This window comes from Dermacentor andersoni, chromosome 1 (assembly GCF_023375885.2).
Source record: "Dermacentor andersoni chromosome 1, qqDerAnde1_hic_scaffold, whole genome shotgun sequence".
NCBI lineage: Eukaryota > Metazoa > Arthropoda > Arachnida > Ixodida > Ixodidae > Dermacentor > Dermacentor andersoni.
In genome coordinates, this window is record NC_092814.1 from 242676775 (window position 1) to 242696027 (window position 19253).

Consider the following 19253-nt stretch of genomic DNA (forward strand, 5'->3'; position numbering starts at 1 on the left):
AACTGCAGAGTTAAAGGGTCCCTGAAATGGTTTGGACAAATTTTGTAGACTCGTAAGGTACAGCTATAGTAAAACATTTACACCACAATTTAAGTGAAGTGTCTCATATTAAGAAAGCTACAGACAATTACAAGTTGCCCCCCTCCCTAGCCAAGCTCTTCCTCCTTAATTCATTCGCTGAGTGATCGGGGCTAAGCTCTGCCTTAACAGGCTCAGCATCATGATTTAGCATCATGTCGTCTACTTCCGGTTTTCTTGGGGCCAGCACGCAAAGCCTCTCCAACCTCTCCACTAACCACATGGCCATCGATCTCCAGCGAGAGCAATTCAAGCAGAGTGCATTGTGAGCATTCTGTCGCAGCACCAAGCATGTCTGGTATTCCGGTAACCGTAGGTGAGCTGTGATTAAAGGCCTTTAACTTAAACATGAGCGGCCTGCACGGTGCAACCACCTTGTAGCACAGAGCTTAACCTGCTTAACATCGAACTAATATTGCTGAAACCAAGTGCAAAGCATTTTAAGCATTTAAGAAGACAACATGTTCACGATTACACTCCTGCCGGAAATTTACACGAGCAGCAAAGTAGAACGCAATTGGTTACTGCTATGTTAGCTCTGTGTTTGGTTGAGCTCTGTGGCACCAGGTGACTGCACTGTGCAGGCCATTCATGTTTGTACCTCTGCTCACCCGGTAAAATGACCAGCTCACTTGCACTTACATTTACCCAGATACCAGACATGGAACTGCATTAGTAATCACTATAGTGGTAGTAATCCTCCAGCGTGAAGTGACAGCCCCAAACATGTAGATGCTGGGCCTATCGGATACTGACAGCCCGATGCGCTGCAGCCACTCTGCTTGCACGTTGCCTTGCAGAGGGACACAATGTCACAGCTTGACATGTCGCCAATCACTAGACTTGCAACCCACAATGTAACAACGGCGATCCATGGTGCTCGTGAAAAGAAAGCTCGAGATCAACACTGACCACGCAGCTCGCATCAACATGAAGAACGCTGTAACACAAGCTGACGACACTTGTGCCGGAAGTGCTTGAGTGTAGTGATACATTGTCATGTATTTTCTTTCTATTACCTTTCTTTATGGAAAAAAAATTAACCAACATTCCAACTATTACGAACAACATTTGTTCACAATAAAGTTGGAAAAATTATGAAAGATCCAATCTGGGTAGCCAATAGGATAGTTTGGCAAACTGACGTCAATTTGGCTAGCTACGTCAATTGTGAGGGGGTGGCTGAAAACTCGGGGAAGGGGCACCGCTGCAATTGGTAGCGATGCGCATTTTTAAAGCCTTATAATAAATTACGCATTTTATGTGGAGGACTTAAATGCGTCACTTAATGATCAGAAGGCCCTACTCGAACGACTCAATACGTTTGTACAAAATCGACAAAATCGTTTCAGGGTCCCTTTAACGAGTTATAAACTCAATGTTTCGATTTTAGTGATTTTTCTTATTTTTTGTAAATTCTTTAAAAGAACTTGCTACGCAATATACAAATATACTGGTGCTTCTGCAACAGGGCTGCTAAACTGTAGCTGATTTCATCAGCATTGATGCTTTCTTTTCCTTTGTTTGTTTTTGGACATTTCTTTAAAAATGTGGTGCATGTTGGTTGACTAAGCCTGTTTACATTCTTTTGTGTAAGCCTTCGCTTACATCAATTGTTACAACAGGAAGGATACTGAAGCCTTAAAGGGGTACTGACATAATATTTTCAACTGTTCATTTTTTACATTAAATGAAGATCCTGGACCCCTAAACCCCCCAAAATATAGTGACAAGCCTCAGAGCGCTGAAAATAACTTAATATAATAGCTTTTATACAGTCAGTTTCGGTTTCGTTTCGCAGGAGGATAGTGTGTTGTGACATCACGACAAAGTATGTGGTCATGTGGCAGTAGGACATTGCAAGGTATTGACACTCACTCCGGCTGGCTCGGTTGTCCTCCATGCTGCTACATCGACCCTCACAGTGAGTAGCAGCATACGAGGTGGCCGAGCGAGCCAGAGTGAGTGTTAAAACATCACTCCTGCTCCCGCATACCGTGTCATGACGTCACGCAATAGTTGCTCTAGAAAAGCTGTTATATTAAATTATTAATAGCACCTTGAGGCTTGCCAGTGTTTTCTAGGGTCTAGAGGTCTATGACTTTCCTCAAGAAATGAATAGTTGAAACTATCATGACGTAGCCACGACATAGGGTAACTCAAATTTGGAAGCTGCACGGCATCACGCTATCATAAAGTTCTGATCATCTGCCTTCTAGTTGTTTAAGAATTGGTTAATGAAGGTCTGGGATGAGAAGATGGATGACACTTGGTGCCTGCTTGTGCTAGATCAACTGCCAAAACAAATGACTCAGGTGACAAATAACACCCTGGAAGAAGACGGAAACACTGTTTATATTCCACATGCTCGCTCCAGCTAGTTGACATCTCCAACCTGTCCAAATTTCAAATTTCAGCGGAGACTTCAGCAACTGCCCCCCTATCCCTTCCTTCTTCTTCAACTTTTCCCGAAGTATCTCCTGGCCTTGGGTAAGCACTTGCTCAGAGGTCACACTAACACTCATTGGAATTGCACTATTAGTACTCTAATTTTCCATACTCCATATTAATTTATTTTCAAAAACACAATATGCTTATACTTTTTAATAAAGAATTTACTTTAATTCATTATGATAAGTGTTTTGGCATGCAAATACATCACATCAAATCTAGTCTGCATGGAAATGGATAAAAAAGAACTTACATGTAGTAAAATTTTCTCACAGTTATGTACAGAACTTTCAAGGTGGATTTCAAAGCAGTGTTGACAGTAATTCAGGGCAACGATCAAAAGTTCTCAAAGCATGATACCTCACAACAAAAACTAAAAGCATAACAGGCTTAAGAGAGAGTTTTTTGTTAGAAATAATTTGTAGTAAGTGGAACAAGAAAATGTATTGTAACCTGATTCAAACCTACTACATCACACAGTGTTCAACTCAAGTCATATTCACTTATCAAAATTACTTAGAGACTGAGTTTAAAATAGTAAAAGCATCCACTTTCCATCATTAGGTGCAGCTTTTGCAAAGCCAAGAAGTAGCAGACTCTGCAATCAAAGTGAGGATGCAAGGGAAATTTTGCTCGCAGCATTAACATTTGCAACAAGGTAAGCATGGATCGTGCCTTATAAAATGAGCGATATATTATAGGTCATCTGAAAAATCAGTATGTGACTGACTGTACGAACAGTAGACAAAATGCCTTAGTCTAAAGAGCAGGTACTAACTGTACATCTGAATAAAAAATTTTCACCCAAGCCTTTCAATCCTGCCATCTGTGACAGAAATGCATAAAACTGAAGAAGAAAATATGGGCCATGATGCCCTTTGAATGAATGCTCACCTGACACACGACTGCTTCTGTCGCGTCAGGGTGGATGTAGCTGAACTGGGGACATCATCATTTGAAATACGAATCAGGTCAGATCGTTTGGAATGGCGCATCTTGGGTGAAGCAGCAGGTGTGTCCACAGGTGAATTCTCTTCACTTGTGCTGATGTTGTCGGAAGCTACTTCCCGATACTCTGGAAAGTCCCAAGTTAGTATGTAATATCACCAAGGATTATGGCATAGTGTAGTAGCCATGCTTATCCTGAAACAAGTTGGCTCAACAAGTATATTATTCATAGAACTGCTGTTTTAAATCAGATATTAAAGATTTATTACTTTGTGCAGGATGTATGAAATGTTTGGAGACAGCTCTACGGTGGGTTAAGAAAAGAAAGTGGAGCTAAGACATGGACACTGCAATTTTGCTCCAATAGAAATCAAGGCAATGAAAAATACTTAAACTGCCAACTTTATGTCTAGTTTCCTTCCTTGCCTGCAATACAGACCCTTTGATGTTTGACAACAACATTCATAAATGCACTGAAGTACACTTGCAGAATTTTAACATAGTTCTCCAAAAGGGAACCAGCTGGCTACTTTCCATTTCTGTGCGAAAATTTGTAGCTGTAACTGTGCAAGTAACATTAATTAAATGCTGTCACTCAAACGCTTTTGGATGAATTAAGTTGCAACACTACTGCTACAATGTTACAATTAAGGCATTTAGTCAAGAGATATCAAGTTGGTGCAGAAATTGATGTTATTCTGTGCTGCTTTCTTTTTTTTTTCTTTTTTCCCGGTTAGTTGCGATAGCGTAGATCAACATCTCTAAGTTAAAAACAGGGAGCATTGTGAGACAAGAAGGAGTATATGTAACACTTTTGGCTGTACGAGTGGAAAGGGGATCTTCCATAGCAGAGGCTATAAGACAGATATGCACGGTAAACAGGAAGGATGACACTACTGAGACAGTAACATGCAAATTTGTACTCATTGAAAATTCAACATCTAGAACTCTCCGTGTTCCGGCTATCTATCGCACTTTGGTAATGCTTTGCTGCAATGTGAGCAACTCCACAGTGCAGGGAAAGCCACTGATTAGAAATGACAACATCGGCAGCATGGTGTCATTCTTTAACATGAAAGTGCAAAACCCCAGGTTGCGGACATGATGAAATAAACTACCCACAACTTGAACTGGGAAAGTCTCCCCATCCGGCCTATTCAGTACATGTCTCTCCTTAGGACTACCATCTGCTTCAGATTCTGTCAAGTACATTCCCAACAGAGCTCTTAACAAGGAGAAGAGCTCCATAATTTATTTTAGTAGAACCAGCAAAATTTTTCAGCTGCAGCACCAGAGACCTTCCGAAATGTTGGAAGAGTACCATGAACAATGGAGGGAAATACATTGTTGAATGATTCTATGGTTCCTAATGATGGAATAAATTCTTATCATAATAATAATAAAAAAACTTACATGCACACATTGAATACAAGTTCCCGTAGCTGTTATTCCAAACATCAGGTTTAAAGTGCATTTAAGGCCAGATGCTTTTAGTAATGGCTGGGAAACGAGCCCCACAATGTTTTACTATTAATATTTTTTTCTTGCCTGAACATTTGATGCAATTACCAGCTAAAATAAAATTTCAGTGCAAGATGATGCAGGGTGAGATCGTTGCATAAATGCCCCATTCAGCACAGCACTGCTAGCAGAGCACTGCTACGACTGCTAAGCATTTACCCTCACCAGAGAAAATGCTCACTTGTGTCTGATTAACAATCAAGGTAATTTACGCTTGCTTAATTTCATAGTAAATGTATTGCACAAGACCAACCAACCATGCAGTTCAGCCATATAGCTATGAGTGCAGCTAGTTCTAGCCCTCTACAAGGACTGTACTTGCAAGAAGCTATGACACAGCAAATATTAGAGAGCCATTTATTATGTGAATGCTGACTGTATGCAAACAAACAAGTAAATTTTTTTTTTAAGTAGCAATAGCTATTAAAAGATCTTCTGAGTGGCCTTCATGCTCTTGGCATCAGCTCTGTGTTGTCCAGGAAACTCTACAACAGCATTCTCTAGTTTTAACACAAAGGAGCCTATATTGCACTTTTAAGGTTCTTGTACTAAATACAGTAATAACCAAAAAGAAATAAGCCAAAGAGGGAGTGCTTTATCAGTACTAGACATCCTCTGCATTTTTCAAACAACATTAGCCAAAACCACAGAGCAAATTTAAGCAATAATGATGGTTGCGCATAATAGCATGTAGAATGCAGGCTGCAGCATGGTAGCTCAAGAACTGTCTGTTCTTGAGTTACCACAAAACTGTGTTAGCATAAAATACTGATAACATGAACACAAAAATGGTAGCTCTGTGGCCATGGTCCAGTCTGTGACCCAAGCCAATTCTTGGGCTCAAGCCACAGGCTAGACCAGAACACATTCGTATCAGGCAGCTCAGTTACCTACAAAGCCAGACTTCAGCATGACAGTATGTCTTACTCATTGTTGCTGCTTAATATTTTGTGCCAAACTGGATTTTTTTTTTTCAACTTTTGTCAGGATCTAAAGACCTATGCCCTCAATGACTGTTACTAGGATGTTATGATACTTAGTGCATAGTATGTATTACTTATCCATGTGTGTACACTTAAACAACCCTTACAGGGTCCCAGCATGGAATGTCTGCAGTACTAAAAAAAGATTTCCAGAAAAAAAAAATACTGAATGTACCTTGTGTGCAATACCTTGTCTGCAGGGGCTATAGCAATTAAATGTTGTCTCTACCAAGCTTTTACAACCTCCCTCCCTCGCACCTCTCTTGTTATTTCACCTTTCTTATCCTTTCCATTTTCAAATATGATGCCCATCCCAGTTTATATACATATATATAGTATACCGGGTGCTTCAGCAAACACTTTCAAAAACTGTTAAAGGTTACCTGTGGCAGATAGCACAATTCTAGTTCATGAGCTGGTCCACTCGAAGAGGTGGACATTACTCACACAAAAAACTGAAATGCCTAATCGACTACTTAACAAAAAATGCACTAATTAAGTTCTTAACTAATTACCTTATGGTTCATAGTGCAATTTGCAAATTCTAGCCATGGAGTTTGCAAGGCAGATCCACTTGAAATGAGCTCTTGGGATGACACCAGCTTCGAGATATTAATTCCCGAACTTTGCAAAGAAATGCATTGGCGTTCAGTTACTTTTTTAACAAAACATCATTTTATGCATCGAAGCACACAAGCAAAATTACCGTGCGTGACTGGCCACTCAAAGCACTTTGTGTATATTTTCAAGCTTCCTTCCCGCTCGGAAAAACTTTTGTGTAGCACGTATTGAGCACATATTGAGTGTGTTGAGCAAAAAAATCATCCGAGTATCTCCAAGCGACGGCAAACATTACCTTGGTTCTGTCCAGTTACATGGCACTTGCATATTTTTAAATCTTGGTGCTTGACAGTTCGGCCACCCTGTATATATCATTGGTGCAGCGATAATGTACCCTATCACCAGGTGGCATTAACGCATGACAAGTGACAAGACCCCTCTGTGTTGCTGCCAAACCTTGCTGCAGTTAAAAAGCACTGATAACCAGGCTAGTCAGTAATGATTCATTATAAGTATGTCAGTGCAACATAAACAAGGTCAAGAAAGGAAACTGGATGGCTGTTGCAGCTGTTGGCTGCAACAGCAGCACAGCAATGAAACAAGAACTACTGGCATTCTGGCACTAGCAGCATTCACAGTGAGCATGGTTCAACTGACATAAACACCTGCCATTGCTACTAAAAACCTCAATTCTGAGGCAAAACTTGCAAGGACAGCAAATCGCCTAGGTCACCTCTAGTGCCAAAATTACAATAAAAAGAAAACTAATAGAAAGAACAAGATGAAGCACTTACTGTCAGGGTTAAACTGCACGAGCATGGTAATGCTGTCTCTACACTGCCGAAGAACATTAGCTGCAAGCTGGTAAGTGGCGTTGCGCATATTTATCCCACATACCTGTAAACAATGAAGGTTACTTTTATCATTCTGACAACTGTAAAACTCAGGCGAGGCCACAGCTGAAAGGGCTCACCCACTCACCTCCAGCAGCTGGTCTCCGACCTGCAGGCTGGCTTGAGCAGCTATGCTATTCTCGGACACAGAAGACACAAAAATGGTGCCACCAGCACCACACTTAATCTGTATTCCAAGGGGCTCCAGACTCTTCTCAATCACAATTCTTCGCATGTCCCCAGGCTTCGGTCGTCTGCAAAAGTACCTCTCCTATCAGCACCACTTCAGCAATGACAACAATCCACTCTGAATTTTACTGTGTACCTGGCAAAAGAGCAGCATTCTGTTATACTTATCCTTGAACTCTGTGGAAAAGGCAAATGCTAGGTTTCCCAGGCCAAGTAAATTTGTCACGCACTTACCTGGTCTATATACAGGGTCTCTTCTGAAAGTAGTAGGACTGGTTTTTTCCTGTGCGAACGGGCAGACGAGAGGCGGTCTGCATGCGCAGGATCGGTGAAGGGGGATCCATTCCCTCTTCACCGATCGGCAGTCAGCTCTCGGCCGTTCAAAAGAGCAGATCGCTTGCACTGTGAACCCCTGTCGAAACGCCGTGTCACGGAGAATCATGGAGCGCTTAGTGGATCAGTGATACACGATCAAATTTTGTGTAAGGCTTGGTAAAATGGGCAAAGAGACTCACGACATGATTAAGGAGGCCTATGGTGATGCTGCCATGGGTAGATTATGTGTTTTTGAGTGGCACAAGCTGTTCCGAGAGGGTAGGGAAAGAGTGGAAGATGACGACCACTCCGGACACCCTTCGACTAGGAAGACCAACGAAAATGTGTTGAGAGTGAAAAATTTACTGAACAATGATCATAGGATGAGTATCAAAATGATTGCTGATGACTTGAGCATTCCTCAAACCCAAGTTCTTGAGATCGTGACAGAAAACTTAGCCATGAGGAAAGCGTGCACGAAGTTCGTGCCACGAGTGGTTGTCAGAGGAGCAAAAGGCCAACCGGAAAGCAATCTGCCAGGATTTTCTTCATAATGTGAACGAGGACCCCGACTTTTTGGACAATGTAGTGACCGGTGACGAGATGCGGGTGTTTGATTACGACCCGGAGAGCAAGTGGCAGAGCTCAGAATGTCCGACCCCTTCTTCCCCAAGCCCCAAGAAAGCACAAATGAGCAAATGCAAGCAAAAGTCCATGCTCACTTACTTTTTTGATCGACATGAAATCATCCACAAAGAGTTCGTACCACCCTGACAAGGAGTTAATGCAGTTTTTTACGTGGAAGTCCTCAAAAGACTGCGAAAACTGATTGTTCGTGTCCACCCAGCCATTGCCAACAATTGGCGGATGTACCATGACAACGCGCCGAGCCACACAGCATTCCACATAGTGGAGTATCTTGCCCAGCACAAGGTGGCAACGCTGCCTCAGCCCCACTACAGCCCCGACTTGGCCCCACCAGACTTTTTTTTATTCCCGGGAATAAAATCGACGTTCAAGGGGAAGCATCATGGATCGGTAGAGGAGGTTAAACAGGCCATGACAAGGGAGATAAACAGCATTCTGGTCCAGGCGTTCCTGGAGGTGTACGAAAACTAGAAAACTCGTTGGCAGCAGTGTGTAGATGCGGAAGGGTGCTACTTTGAAAAATTCTAATCGTTTGTACTATTATCATGAATGAAATTTTTTTTAAAAAGCTAGTCCTAGTACTTTCAGAACAGACCCTGTATAACCTTGAATTGCAGTTAATTACAGCGCAGCAGCAGCTCACATCTATAAACTACTGGGTTTACGAAAAATCCATGAACACTTCATAACTGCACACGTGTGCATACAGACATGGTAACAAAACAGTCACTGCTCTTTCTAACCAGTTTCAGCCAATAAAACAAGAAATAATACTGCAAATGTCTTAGTGCAATAAAATAGCATTTATTTCTCAAGAAGCACGACCATCCTAACCTAAAAATTTCAATAAAGAAGTAAAATATTTTGGCATACACTAAAGTATGACTGGCTGTTGTGTGATAACACTCAAAACAAAGAATAGTACACGTCAATTTCTATTATCATACATCCCAGATTAATATTTTTGAGTGGATTTTCCATGTCATTCCTTTCTTTCAGTTAGCGTACAGTGTAAAAGCACATAGCTGTACAAAGAAAAATTTCAAGCTCATTAAACAAACACAAGAACAAATAGTAAATACTATAGCTAGAGTGATAGATCAGTCCTCAAAATCTAAGTTTGCCCTGCATCAAGAGATAACTTCGCTGCTGGAAGAATTGTGATTAAAGGTAACAAACATGCTTCTTGAAGGCACCAGAACACGGCACAAGATGGGTGTACGAGCAGGCACCCAAAATTAACTCAAATGTCTTTTCCCCACATGAATGCCTTTAATGCAACAGTAACAATAAAAAGTGCAAGGCCCTTCGACATCAGTGCACCAAGCACAACAGCTCAAAGTTGAATGCTCATTTATGTTTTGATTGACCACCAAGAATAGAGTGGATTCATGAAATTGTGCTTTCGTACACTAGCTCGTTCCCTGCTCTAGTTCAGCAACGTTTCACAGAAAACCTCAACATCTTGATCCAACTGATGATCTTCAGCTTTCGTGTTACATCAAACTCATGAACACCATTTTCCGATCTGGTTGGTGCCCATCCATAAGACAGGGTTAGTGTGTACTAGATAATGGTCAAGTGAGCCAGACGGCACTCTCCTGCTGTGGCACCACATGTAGAAAAATTGTAGGAGGACGTTGCAAGCAAACTGGATTGGAGCGGAGATGCGCTTCGCGACATATTCAACGTAATTTCGCTGCAGGCACTGAGACTGATTGCGCACATATGTTCTTATAATGGCGCTTTATTTCAACTGCAAATTTTCATTGACACCTTTTTGCTACGTATACATATTTGAGGCATGGGTTGCACAACATGACGTTTTCAATTTTGCTGTCATTGTCAAATGCGTCTGCTAGCGAGTGCGCCTTCGTTGCACGGAGGCTGATAGACGCCCAATTTTTCTCACAGAAAGTCTATGCAGTACAATTTTTTACGGTTTTACTTGCCTTGGTACACATGCGACTCTTGTCGGCCAGTACCAAATGTCATTTTAGCCAGGCGAACTGATATATTTAACACTGGGGCCCTAGTTTTTATTACAATCTGCCCCTGTAAATAGTTTGCAGCCTGTAAATCTGCAAACTTGATTCAGGCAAGGAAAACATTTTTTTGACAGTCTCACCATGCCTGCAACCCATTAAAACTAGGTGCCCAATGTGGTACCACACTTATCTTCTTCAACGAACACAGCAGATCTACAAATATCTATATGTGTATGTAAGTCACAACAACCCCTAGAAAAAGACTTGAAGAATGCAGCTACTGTACCTTGTTTTCATCTTCTTCATTTTTTTATTTATTTAAATGAGTTCTGCCATTTTACATCTGGCAATGTGATTATGAGGCACCCTGTTCAGTTCTCACCACTTAGGGTTCTTTAACATGCACTTAAAATGAAGTACACGAGTGTTTTTCCATTTTGTTCCCATCAAATTCCGTAACTTGGTTTGAACCCGTGAGCTCGAGCTTAGCACCACAACGCCATATCCACTATATAGTCACTAATTAGACTACCGCGCCTTCTTCTTCTCTTTTTTTTTTTAAGCATGGACTGGACACAAAATTTCACACGGCTTACGGGCCAAAGATTAGCATATATAGTGGCTAACTACAACTGTTTCGGCGCCCGAGGTCTGATCGCAATAAAAGAACCCGTACCAATTACTGCGCATTCTGTTACGCGAGGAAGACGGAAACATGAATGGAATGTTGCACTGCAACTTTTTTTCTTTTTCTGTAAGAATACTTTCCTCAAATCTGAGTACAAGGCACTGCATGGGGCAGATACGTTTTGTTTGTTTGAAGCAGCAAGCAGGAAGTTTACATATGTTTTTCCATCTGCGTTTCGCAAGACTTAGTGATGGAAAACTATATGCTCAAAAATACACATGAAAGATACATGCTGCTTGAAGATCAAGAAAAATAATTGTCCTCCAAAGGGAAGTGCGCAATAACACAGTAGAATGAAAGCCGACATTGCGGCCGCAATGCATGAGCAATCACTGAGCGGCATTAAAAAAAATATGAAATAAAGAGAAAGAAAGGCATCTATTTCTAAGGCATAAATATATGACCCGCCGTGGTTGCTCAGCGGCTATGGCGTTAGGCTGCTGAGCACGAGGCCGCGGGATCGAATCCCGGCCACGGCGAGCGCATTTCGTTGGGGGCGAAATGCGAAAACACCCGTGTACTTAGATTTAGGTGCACGTTAAAAAACCCCAGGTGGTCGAAATTTCTGGAGTCCTCCACTACGGCGTGACTCATAATCAGAAAGTGGTTTTGGCATGTAAAACCCCATAATTTAATTTTTTAAATAAATATATGTCATACGCAATTATGAACACCGTTTGAGCGATCTGAACACGCATACCAGCGTGAGTAGTGAAAATGACCGTTCCGAGAAGTATCGCCAGCGGTTTCCAACGGCACGACCTTGATGCAGCCCAATCCACTTCGATCGCAGTGCCACCACAGTATTTTTCATTGTGTGCCTCACTGCAAAGCATGCGCCACCCCAACCGCTTGTCCCACTTGACCTTATTCTAGTACACTCTAGACATGGTGGACCGTTTCTTAAGAAATAATCTGCCAATATTTACTCACTTGACCTTCAATATATAAGCTCAAAATCTCATCCATGGCTTTTTGACAAAATCAGTAAATTCTGTGAAGAATTTCTCTTCTCGATTGCATAATTCTTAAGTGCCACAACTTGCCAACATCACAATAAGTTGTGAGCTAAAATTTTGCCTTCCTTTAAGAGAACAAAAATATTTGCAACCTTTAAAAGGACCCTGAAATGATTTTCACGATTTTGAGCAAACATACTGCATCGTTAGAGTAGATCCTGTTGATCATTAATTGACGCATCTAAGTACTCTGCGTAAAGCGTGTAATTTATTATAAGGTTTTAAAAATGTACATCGCTGCCAATCACAGCATGATGCTCGGCGGAATTTTCAGCCACCCCTACCCGATGATGTAAATCACCCAATTGACGTTAGTAGGGCAAGCTATCCGATTGGCTGCCCAGGGCGCGTCATCAATAATTTTTCCACCTTTATGGTGAACAAATGATGTTCGTAATAGTTGGAGTGTTAGTTAATTTGTTTCTATAAAAAGAAAGTAACAGAAAGAGAATGCCCAAGAACAATTTCTCAGTACTCTTAAGCACTTCCTGCACACAGCAAGCGTCATCTGCTTGTGTTACAATGTGCTCCATTTTGACGAGAGCTCCGCGGTCAGAGCCGGTCTCAGTCTTTTCAGGAGCACTATGATTCGACTTTGCTGCGTTGTGAACTGCAAACGTAGCGACTGGCAATATGTCAAGCTGCGACATTGCTGCAAGGCAGCAGACGAGCGAACTGGCTGGAGTGCATCGGACTGCCGCTATCTGATCGGCACCAGGATTTGCACATTTACGGCCGTCACTTTGCTCCGGTAGATTAGTAACACAATAGCATTTCGTGAGTTTGGTATTAGGGTAAACGCAAGCACAAGGGAACAGGGCCTGGCCGTTTGACCGTGGCGTTCACGGGATGAGCTGAAGCACAAATGTAAATGGTCTGCACGGTGCAGCCACCTGGTGGCACAGAGCTCAACCACACACAGTAGCAGCAATGAAATGTATTCTTTGCTGCTGGTGTAAATTTTTCACAGGAGTGTAATCATTAACACATTGTTTTTGTAAATGTTTAAGATGTTTTAAACTTGGTTAGAGCAATATTAGCTCTTTGTTTGGCTGGTTAAGCTCTGCGCCAATGGGTGGCTGGACTGTGGAAACCGATCAGGCAGCTCACGTACGTCTACGCTAAAGTTCCTTCATCAGCTTGAGTTTATGCCTCTAGCCATCCACCAAAACGTCCAGCTCGCCTGTGGTTACTGGAATACCAGACGCATTCGGCTCTACGACAGCATGCTCGCAACGCACGCTGCTTCGATAACTCTCGCTTGGGGTCGACTGCCAAGCAGCTGGCGGAGAGCTTGGAGAGGCTTCACGCGCTCGTTCCTAGAGAACCGGAAGTCGACGACACGACGTGCCATCATGACGCAAAGCCAGTGAAGGTGGAGCTTAGCCCCGATCACTCGGCGAACGAGTTAAGGAGAAAATGCATGACTATGGAGGAGGGTAACTTGTAATCGTCCGTAGCTCTCTTAATATGAGACGTTTCACACAAATTGTGATGCGAATGATTAACTTTAGCTGTACCCTACGCATCTACAAAATTTGTCCAAACTGTTTCAGGGGCCCTTTAAAAGGCAAACAGGGTTCTTTTAGCCTAATGACCTAGTCAATACTGGTCTATTGTCTCAGATTGGCTACACAGTTGACAGGAACGCACATTTATAATATACTTGCTCATATTCAATAGAAGATTACTCAACATTGCCTACGTGCTTAAGCAAAATGCAGGAAAATAAATGACCTATTCTATGTTAAGCTAATGCTCTTTTCCTACTGACACTGACATGGAAGGCTTAGTACTAGTAATGGGTACTGTTGCCATCAAGGAAGAACTTACCGTCACCACATGAAGAAAAAAATATTATTCTGGTATTTTATGGAGTAAACCCTCAGAAATAAGTCAGCCACATATCAGCATAGTGCAAGAATACTGTATTGCAATGCCGATTTCTGAGGCCATGCTCTGCCATGCGCTACTGCATGCTTTGAACCTGCTCAGAGAGGGACCCACACTACTGTAATAGTAGTGTAATAGTGGGTCTCTTCCATTTGTCATCTGGAACAACCCAAGACTTTCCGACACACTTGGTATGTCAATGAGAACTGGCTGAAGGCAGCACCTCAGGGAGTCCTGGACAGCCCGTGACGACAAACCTAAGAGACCTAGTGCCAGCTAGTGCCAACGTACAAATGCGAAGTAGGAGCATCGGTGAGTTCTTCAACTAGCACATGCAATAAAATTGGCCAAACTGCACTTTTTTTCCCGTTCAAGTACCCCATGAAAATTTTAATTCTAATTACCAGTCGTTGACTACCATTTATCATTTATAAAAAGGCATAAAATGCCATCAGGAGCTGGTTCTATATATTCAAAGCAGTGGTGTTAACTTATCCCACATTTACATTATCTTATCTACAAAACCTCTGTTCTTGTTGATATATCAGCCTGACTTAAAGGGCCCCTCACCAGGTCTGGCCATTTTGAGCTGACAAGCGCAGAGCATACATTACGCGATAACAATCATGTCTGCAAAGTATTACATTGCTACGTGCCGCGGAAAGATCTGAAATTTCAAACCGAACGCCGTTTTTCCTTTTCCTCACGGCTGCCGCGGTCCAAGCCGGAGGATGACGTACTCGTGTGCCTGCGCCTACGTACTGGTGTCCGCAGTGTGATGTTGCTCGTGGTGACATGTGACTTCGAGAATTATTCAAGACAACATTTGTTATCTGTGTGATCTGTTGATTGAATTGACAAATTGAAGTTTAGAGAAATAATAAAATGCACAAACGGAATGTCTGCGAGTTTTTTGTTTTACTTTGCACTGAAGCAAGAGAGAGGTACTTCTGCTTCGTCTGCTTGTTCCCACGGTCATGCGGTCACATGCACTGGTGCCGAAAGTATGCCATTTTCTATCGTGCTCCAGTGCGTGTTTATTCTCTGCGATCCGCTTGTTCTGCCTCAGTATTTGTGTAGCACTGAATTATACCGCTAATCATGTTTCCTTCTGCACAGCATCGCAAAATCATGCGTCGCGCGAACAAGACAACAGCTCGCATGCGACGCCATCCGCGGAAGTGCGTAGTGCCGAAAAAAAAAAAAAAAAGAAAAAAAAAATGAAGGCGGGGCCTGTGACATATGTGTCATGCGATCCTCGAGGTCTGGTATGGGAGAACGCAGGGAAGGAATTTCGCTTGCGGAGGCTAGACGAGGCGAGTGGAGAGAGCGTCTTGCTTGACAGTGGAGCCGGCCTGCTGAAATCGGGTTCATGGCATTGAAATATTTCTATCTCGCTATTAATGAGCTGATTTGAAAAATTTGGGGGGAAGAACACTCCCTAGAGGACACATAACAACTTCCAGCATATAACCAACATTTGCTATGGGGCCTGGTGAGGGGCCCTTTAATGTTTACCTTAAGCACACTTTAGAGCAGGCCACTAAGCCTTTAGAGTAGGCCACCAAGCCTTTCGCATAAAGCACAAGCACAGCAACTAGAAGTGCATGATGACGCACTCTCACTGTAAATCACAGCATGTGTCATGCCTGGTGGTGAGGCAAGCTTATTCATAAGCCACTGTGGAGTTAACGTGCACCATGCATCATCTAGCGTTCCTGTTAGGCTAGAAAAACAGGCCAAATTTTTACAATTGTTCTGCATAACAAACTGCTGTGCTGTGCTACGAACATTTTGAAGCAGCCTAGTACGTAGATTACTTACATATACTGTGAGTTACAATCTGACGGTCTGACACTTACCAACAGTCAAAAACATCAATGACTATGACATGAGTCCACTGCGGACTCTCTCTATTCTGGCTGTCATCAGAGAAGGAAAGGTTCCTTCAGTCAAATTTATAAGTGCACACTGCTTTGTGTTATCTTATCACTCAAGCTCTTCTGGGAGGCTATCTGAAAGAGTTTTTAAGGAGTCTTACCTTCGGCCTCTAAGCTCAGTGATGGCCCGCGACCCATTGGGAGTAAGCAGTTCCACTGTAAAAGCTGGCATGGGGCTGCTACGATCAGTGAGTGATGGGGCCTTCTCTATTGAGCTTGTAGACACTTTTCCTGCTGATGACTTTGAAGTGACACTTGGTGTTGATGGGATCCGTATGCGCTGGTTCCGCTTGGGAAATGTAGCTAAGCCATCATATGAGGGCTGTGGGTATGTCTCTTCGGCACGAAAAGGTCCATGTACATGTGTGGGCACAAGCCGCTTTGGGGCTGGTGCCACAGGCTGGAACTGCTGGGGGAAGTCCAGACTGTGAGTTGGTGAAGTGCCTGAGAAGCTGTACTGGGATGGGCATGGAGAGGGCGTATAACGACCATCCCCCTTTGCCCCACCCAGGGGCCCATATCGCAAGCTCTCAGCCCCGTCAGCTGCCAGGAGCGAGTCCCCACTACGTGAAATGTACGTCGGGTAGTAGGCATGTTGGTGGCCCCGTGGCTGTGGGTACAGAGGCACATTGGCACGCAGGCTCTGATGTACATGGCCGGAGAGGAGGACATCAGCATAGGGCGCGACAGGCTTGGCATAGGCCTCGCGAGGATAGTGGGCTGAGTGGGGTCGACTCTTCAAGCCTCCTCGGTGCTGGTACATTTCAAGGACGTCCTTGTGTGCAGACACCACTGAGTAGTCCAGGCGGTCTTCAGGCAGGCCAGCTGCATAATGCAGCGGAACCCGCTCTGAACTCTGCTGAACACCTGAGGGAGCCTTTGGGGGACTGCCTGGAGATGCGTAGGAGCCTGAGCTTGAGGTGCAGTTGCCACTAGAAGGAGAGCTTAGCTCAGCAGGGAAGTCTGCATAGGAGGGTACCTGCAGCTGTTTTGTAAAAGAAGCCAGGGACTTGCGCTCCCGTCGCTTGTGAGGTTGGAGTGTGTTAGCCACTCCGGCCTCGCCTAGCTGGAGCGGAGGTCCCCGATACTTGGGCCACGTGCCCCCATTATGCTCCTGCTGTTGCCTGACAGAGGAGCGCTTGCCGCCAGTTTTGCTGTAGCACTCCAGCATCGAGTCCAACTCTTCGATGGGGCCTTTTTCATCAGGCAGCAGGGTCTTCTTCTCCTTGGAGACCCGCTTTTCACCAAAGATCTTGTTGTACGCTTTGTCCAGGAGTGTTGGCTGAACACTGACAGTGGCTCTCTCTGATGTTCCACCTGACTTGCTGCTCCGACTGCTCAAAGTCAACGTTTTGGTGTGGTTTCCAAGTTCATGTAGTGTGTCCGTCTGCACTGAGCATGAGACATAAGTTTTCTCTTCACGCAGGTGTGCTGGGGGAGACCCTGCAGGAACACAGCGTAAAATGAGTGATGCTACAATGGCCTTAAATATGAAGAGCAAGCACACAGAAAGCACTGCTAATATCTTTGCTTGCGTGAACAATAAGAATGTGGAAAACTAATTTCATCTTCAGAAAGATGCCATTACCAAAATGTTCTAATTCAACACAGCATGGTGCAAGATGCATGGGAAAATTTTAAGAAGCTTTAAACATGAAGCTTAAGAAGCTTTAAACCTGAAACTGAACTGTACATTGAAGAACAGCAGATTTATTTATGAAACAACGAATGATAATTTTGTGAATAAAGGCTTAATAAATTTGAAAAAGGAAGTTTCTAAGCCCTATACCACATGTGAACACTTGTGGAAGCCCCCCAAATATAGACTATACTAATCATAATGTTGTTTGGTGATCGAAAGAACTAGACATAAAAATACAATAAATATAGCACTTACTTTCTTTCATAATTACTGTAGGACAAAACTAAGAAGTTATAAAGTGCCTATTAAAATGACTGTATTAGAAAACCTGTTACAGTCAAACCTCGTTAATTCAAGCCCCATAAATTGAGAAAATCAGATAATTCGGACTTGCCCTTTAGTCCCGGCAGGCATATGCATTATTTAACGACATCAAACTCTCATTAATTCGAACGTATTTGGCTGCACACCGATTAACTTGGAAAACCCTTAGAGCATGGCAAGCGCGGAGCGTCGTAATGTGTGACACAAAGAGCAACATTGGCCCTAGCAACCAATAGAAACAAAGCAGCGGAGTCTGCATCACAACAGTAATCAGAGGAAATCGTACAGGAACGACACAAACATTGAACGCTTTATGTCTAGTTGTGCACTTATGCAGTTACCGCTGCACATGAAATCATGGTGGCCGCATGTATCTTCAGAACTGTGTACTAGTCACCATGCGTCATCACTTTGCTAACGACCATGGTTTCGTCCGTAACAGTTGTGGCGAGCAGTAGTTTCGGTCTTACTCAGTGCACACGTTGGCCGTGTGTTTTTAGAACTGTGGAGTCATCACACATGATCCCATCGATAGTGACCGCGATTTCGTCTGCAGTAGTTGCGGCAAGCAGGAGTTTCATCATGACTCCATGCAACGCGTGTGCAATATCAAAAACATGGTGGGCACTGTCAATGATGAAGACCGATTCTACCGCTACCCGTTGCTACATGGCGATAGACGAACGATCTGTTGCCGACCAGCTTACTGGCAAAAAAATAATTGGGATGTGCGCGCAGTAGTAAAAAGTATGTCTACTGGGATGAATACGCAGGTCTTGCATCATGGTCAAATGGGCAGCACTGAGAAGGAAGTCACGAAGCCCTCACCGCTGCGAGCACTAATCAGCCTCGAGAAGATGAGAACTGCCGCTTCTGCACTAATCTGGGGTGAAACAGAAGCAAGGGTTCCAAATTTATTCAGTAAATAAGGCGGATTGGCATACTAAGCATTTATTTATTGTCTTCTTGACATCCTTGATAATTCGACATTCAGTTAGTATGGCCATCTTTTTTTTTTTCCGATTTAGTAAAAGCCCTTTTAACAAGATTTTACTGTAATGCTGAATGCTTGAATTTCAGATCTCTCTAGAGACTATGTTCCTGTTTTACCATAAAAGTATATTATAGATATTATTAAACTTGTTTAGATAACTGCCCTTCATGTACATTAA

At 43.1% G+C, this 19253-nt stretch overlaps 1 protein-coding gene across 3 annotated transcripts in view; it reads right to left on the minus strand.

The window, feature by feature from the left end:
* Dlg5 (MAGUK family member discs large 5) overlaps positions 1–19253 on the minus strand; it is a 160730-nt gene that overhangs the window by 80936 nt on the left and 60541 nt on the right. For all 3 annotated transcript variants that reach the window (XM_050196189.3, XM_050196188.3, XM_072290144.1), the window contains 4 exons: positions 16217–17558; positions 7524–7689; positions 7337–7439; positions 3424–3604 (listed from right to left, as the gene is read on the minus strand). In XM_050196189.3, the coding sequence (XP_050052146.1) occupies positions 3424–3604; positions 7337–7439; positions 7524–7689; positions 16217–17558 (1792 nt within the window). The remainder of the gene's footprint in view (positions 1–3423; positions 3605–7336; positions 7440–7523; positions 7690–16216; positions 17559–19253) is intronic.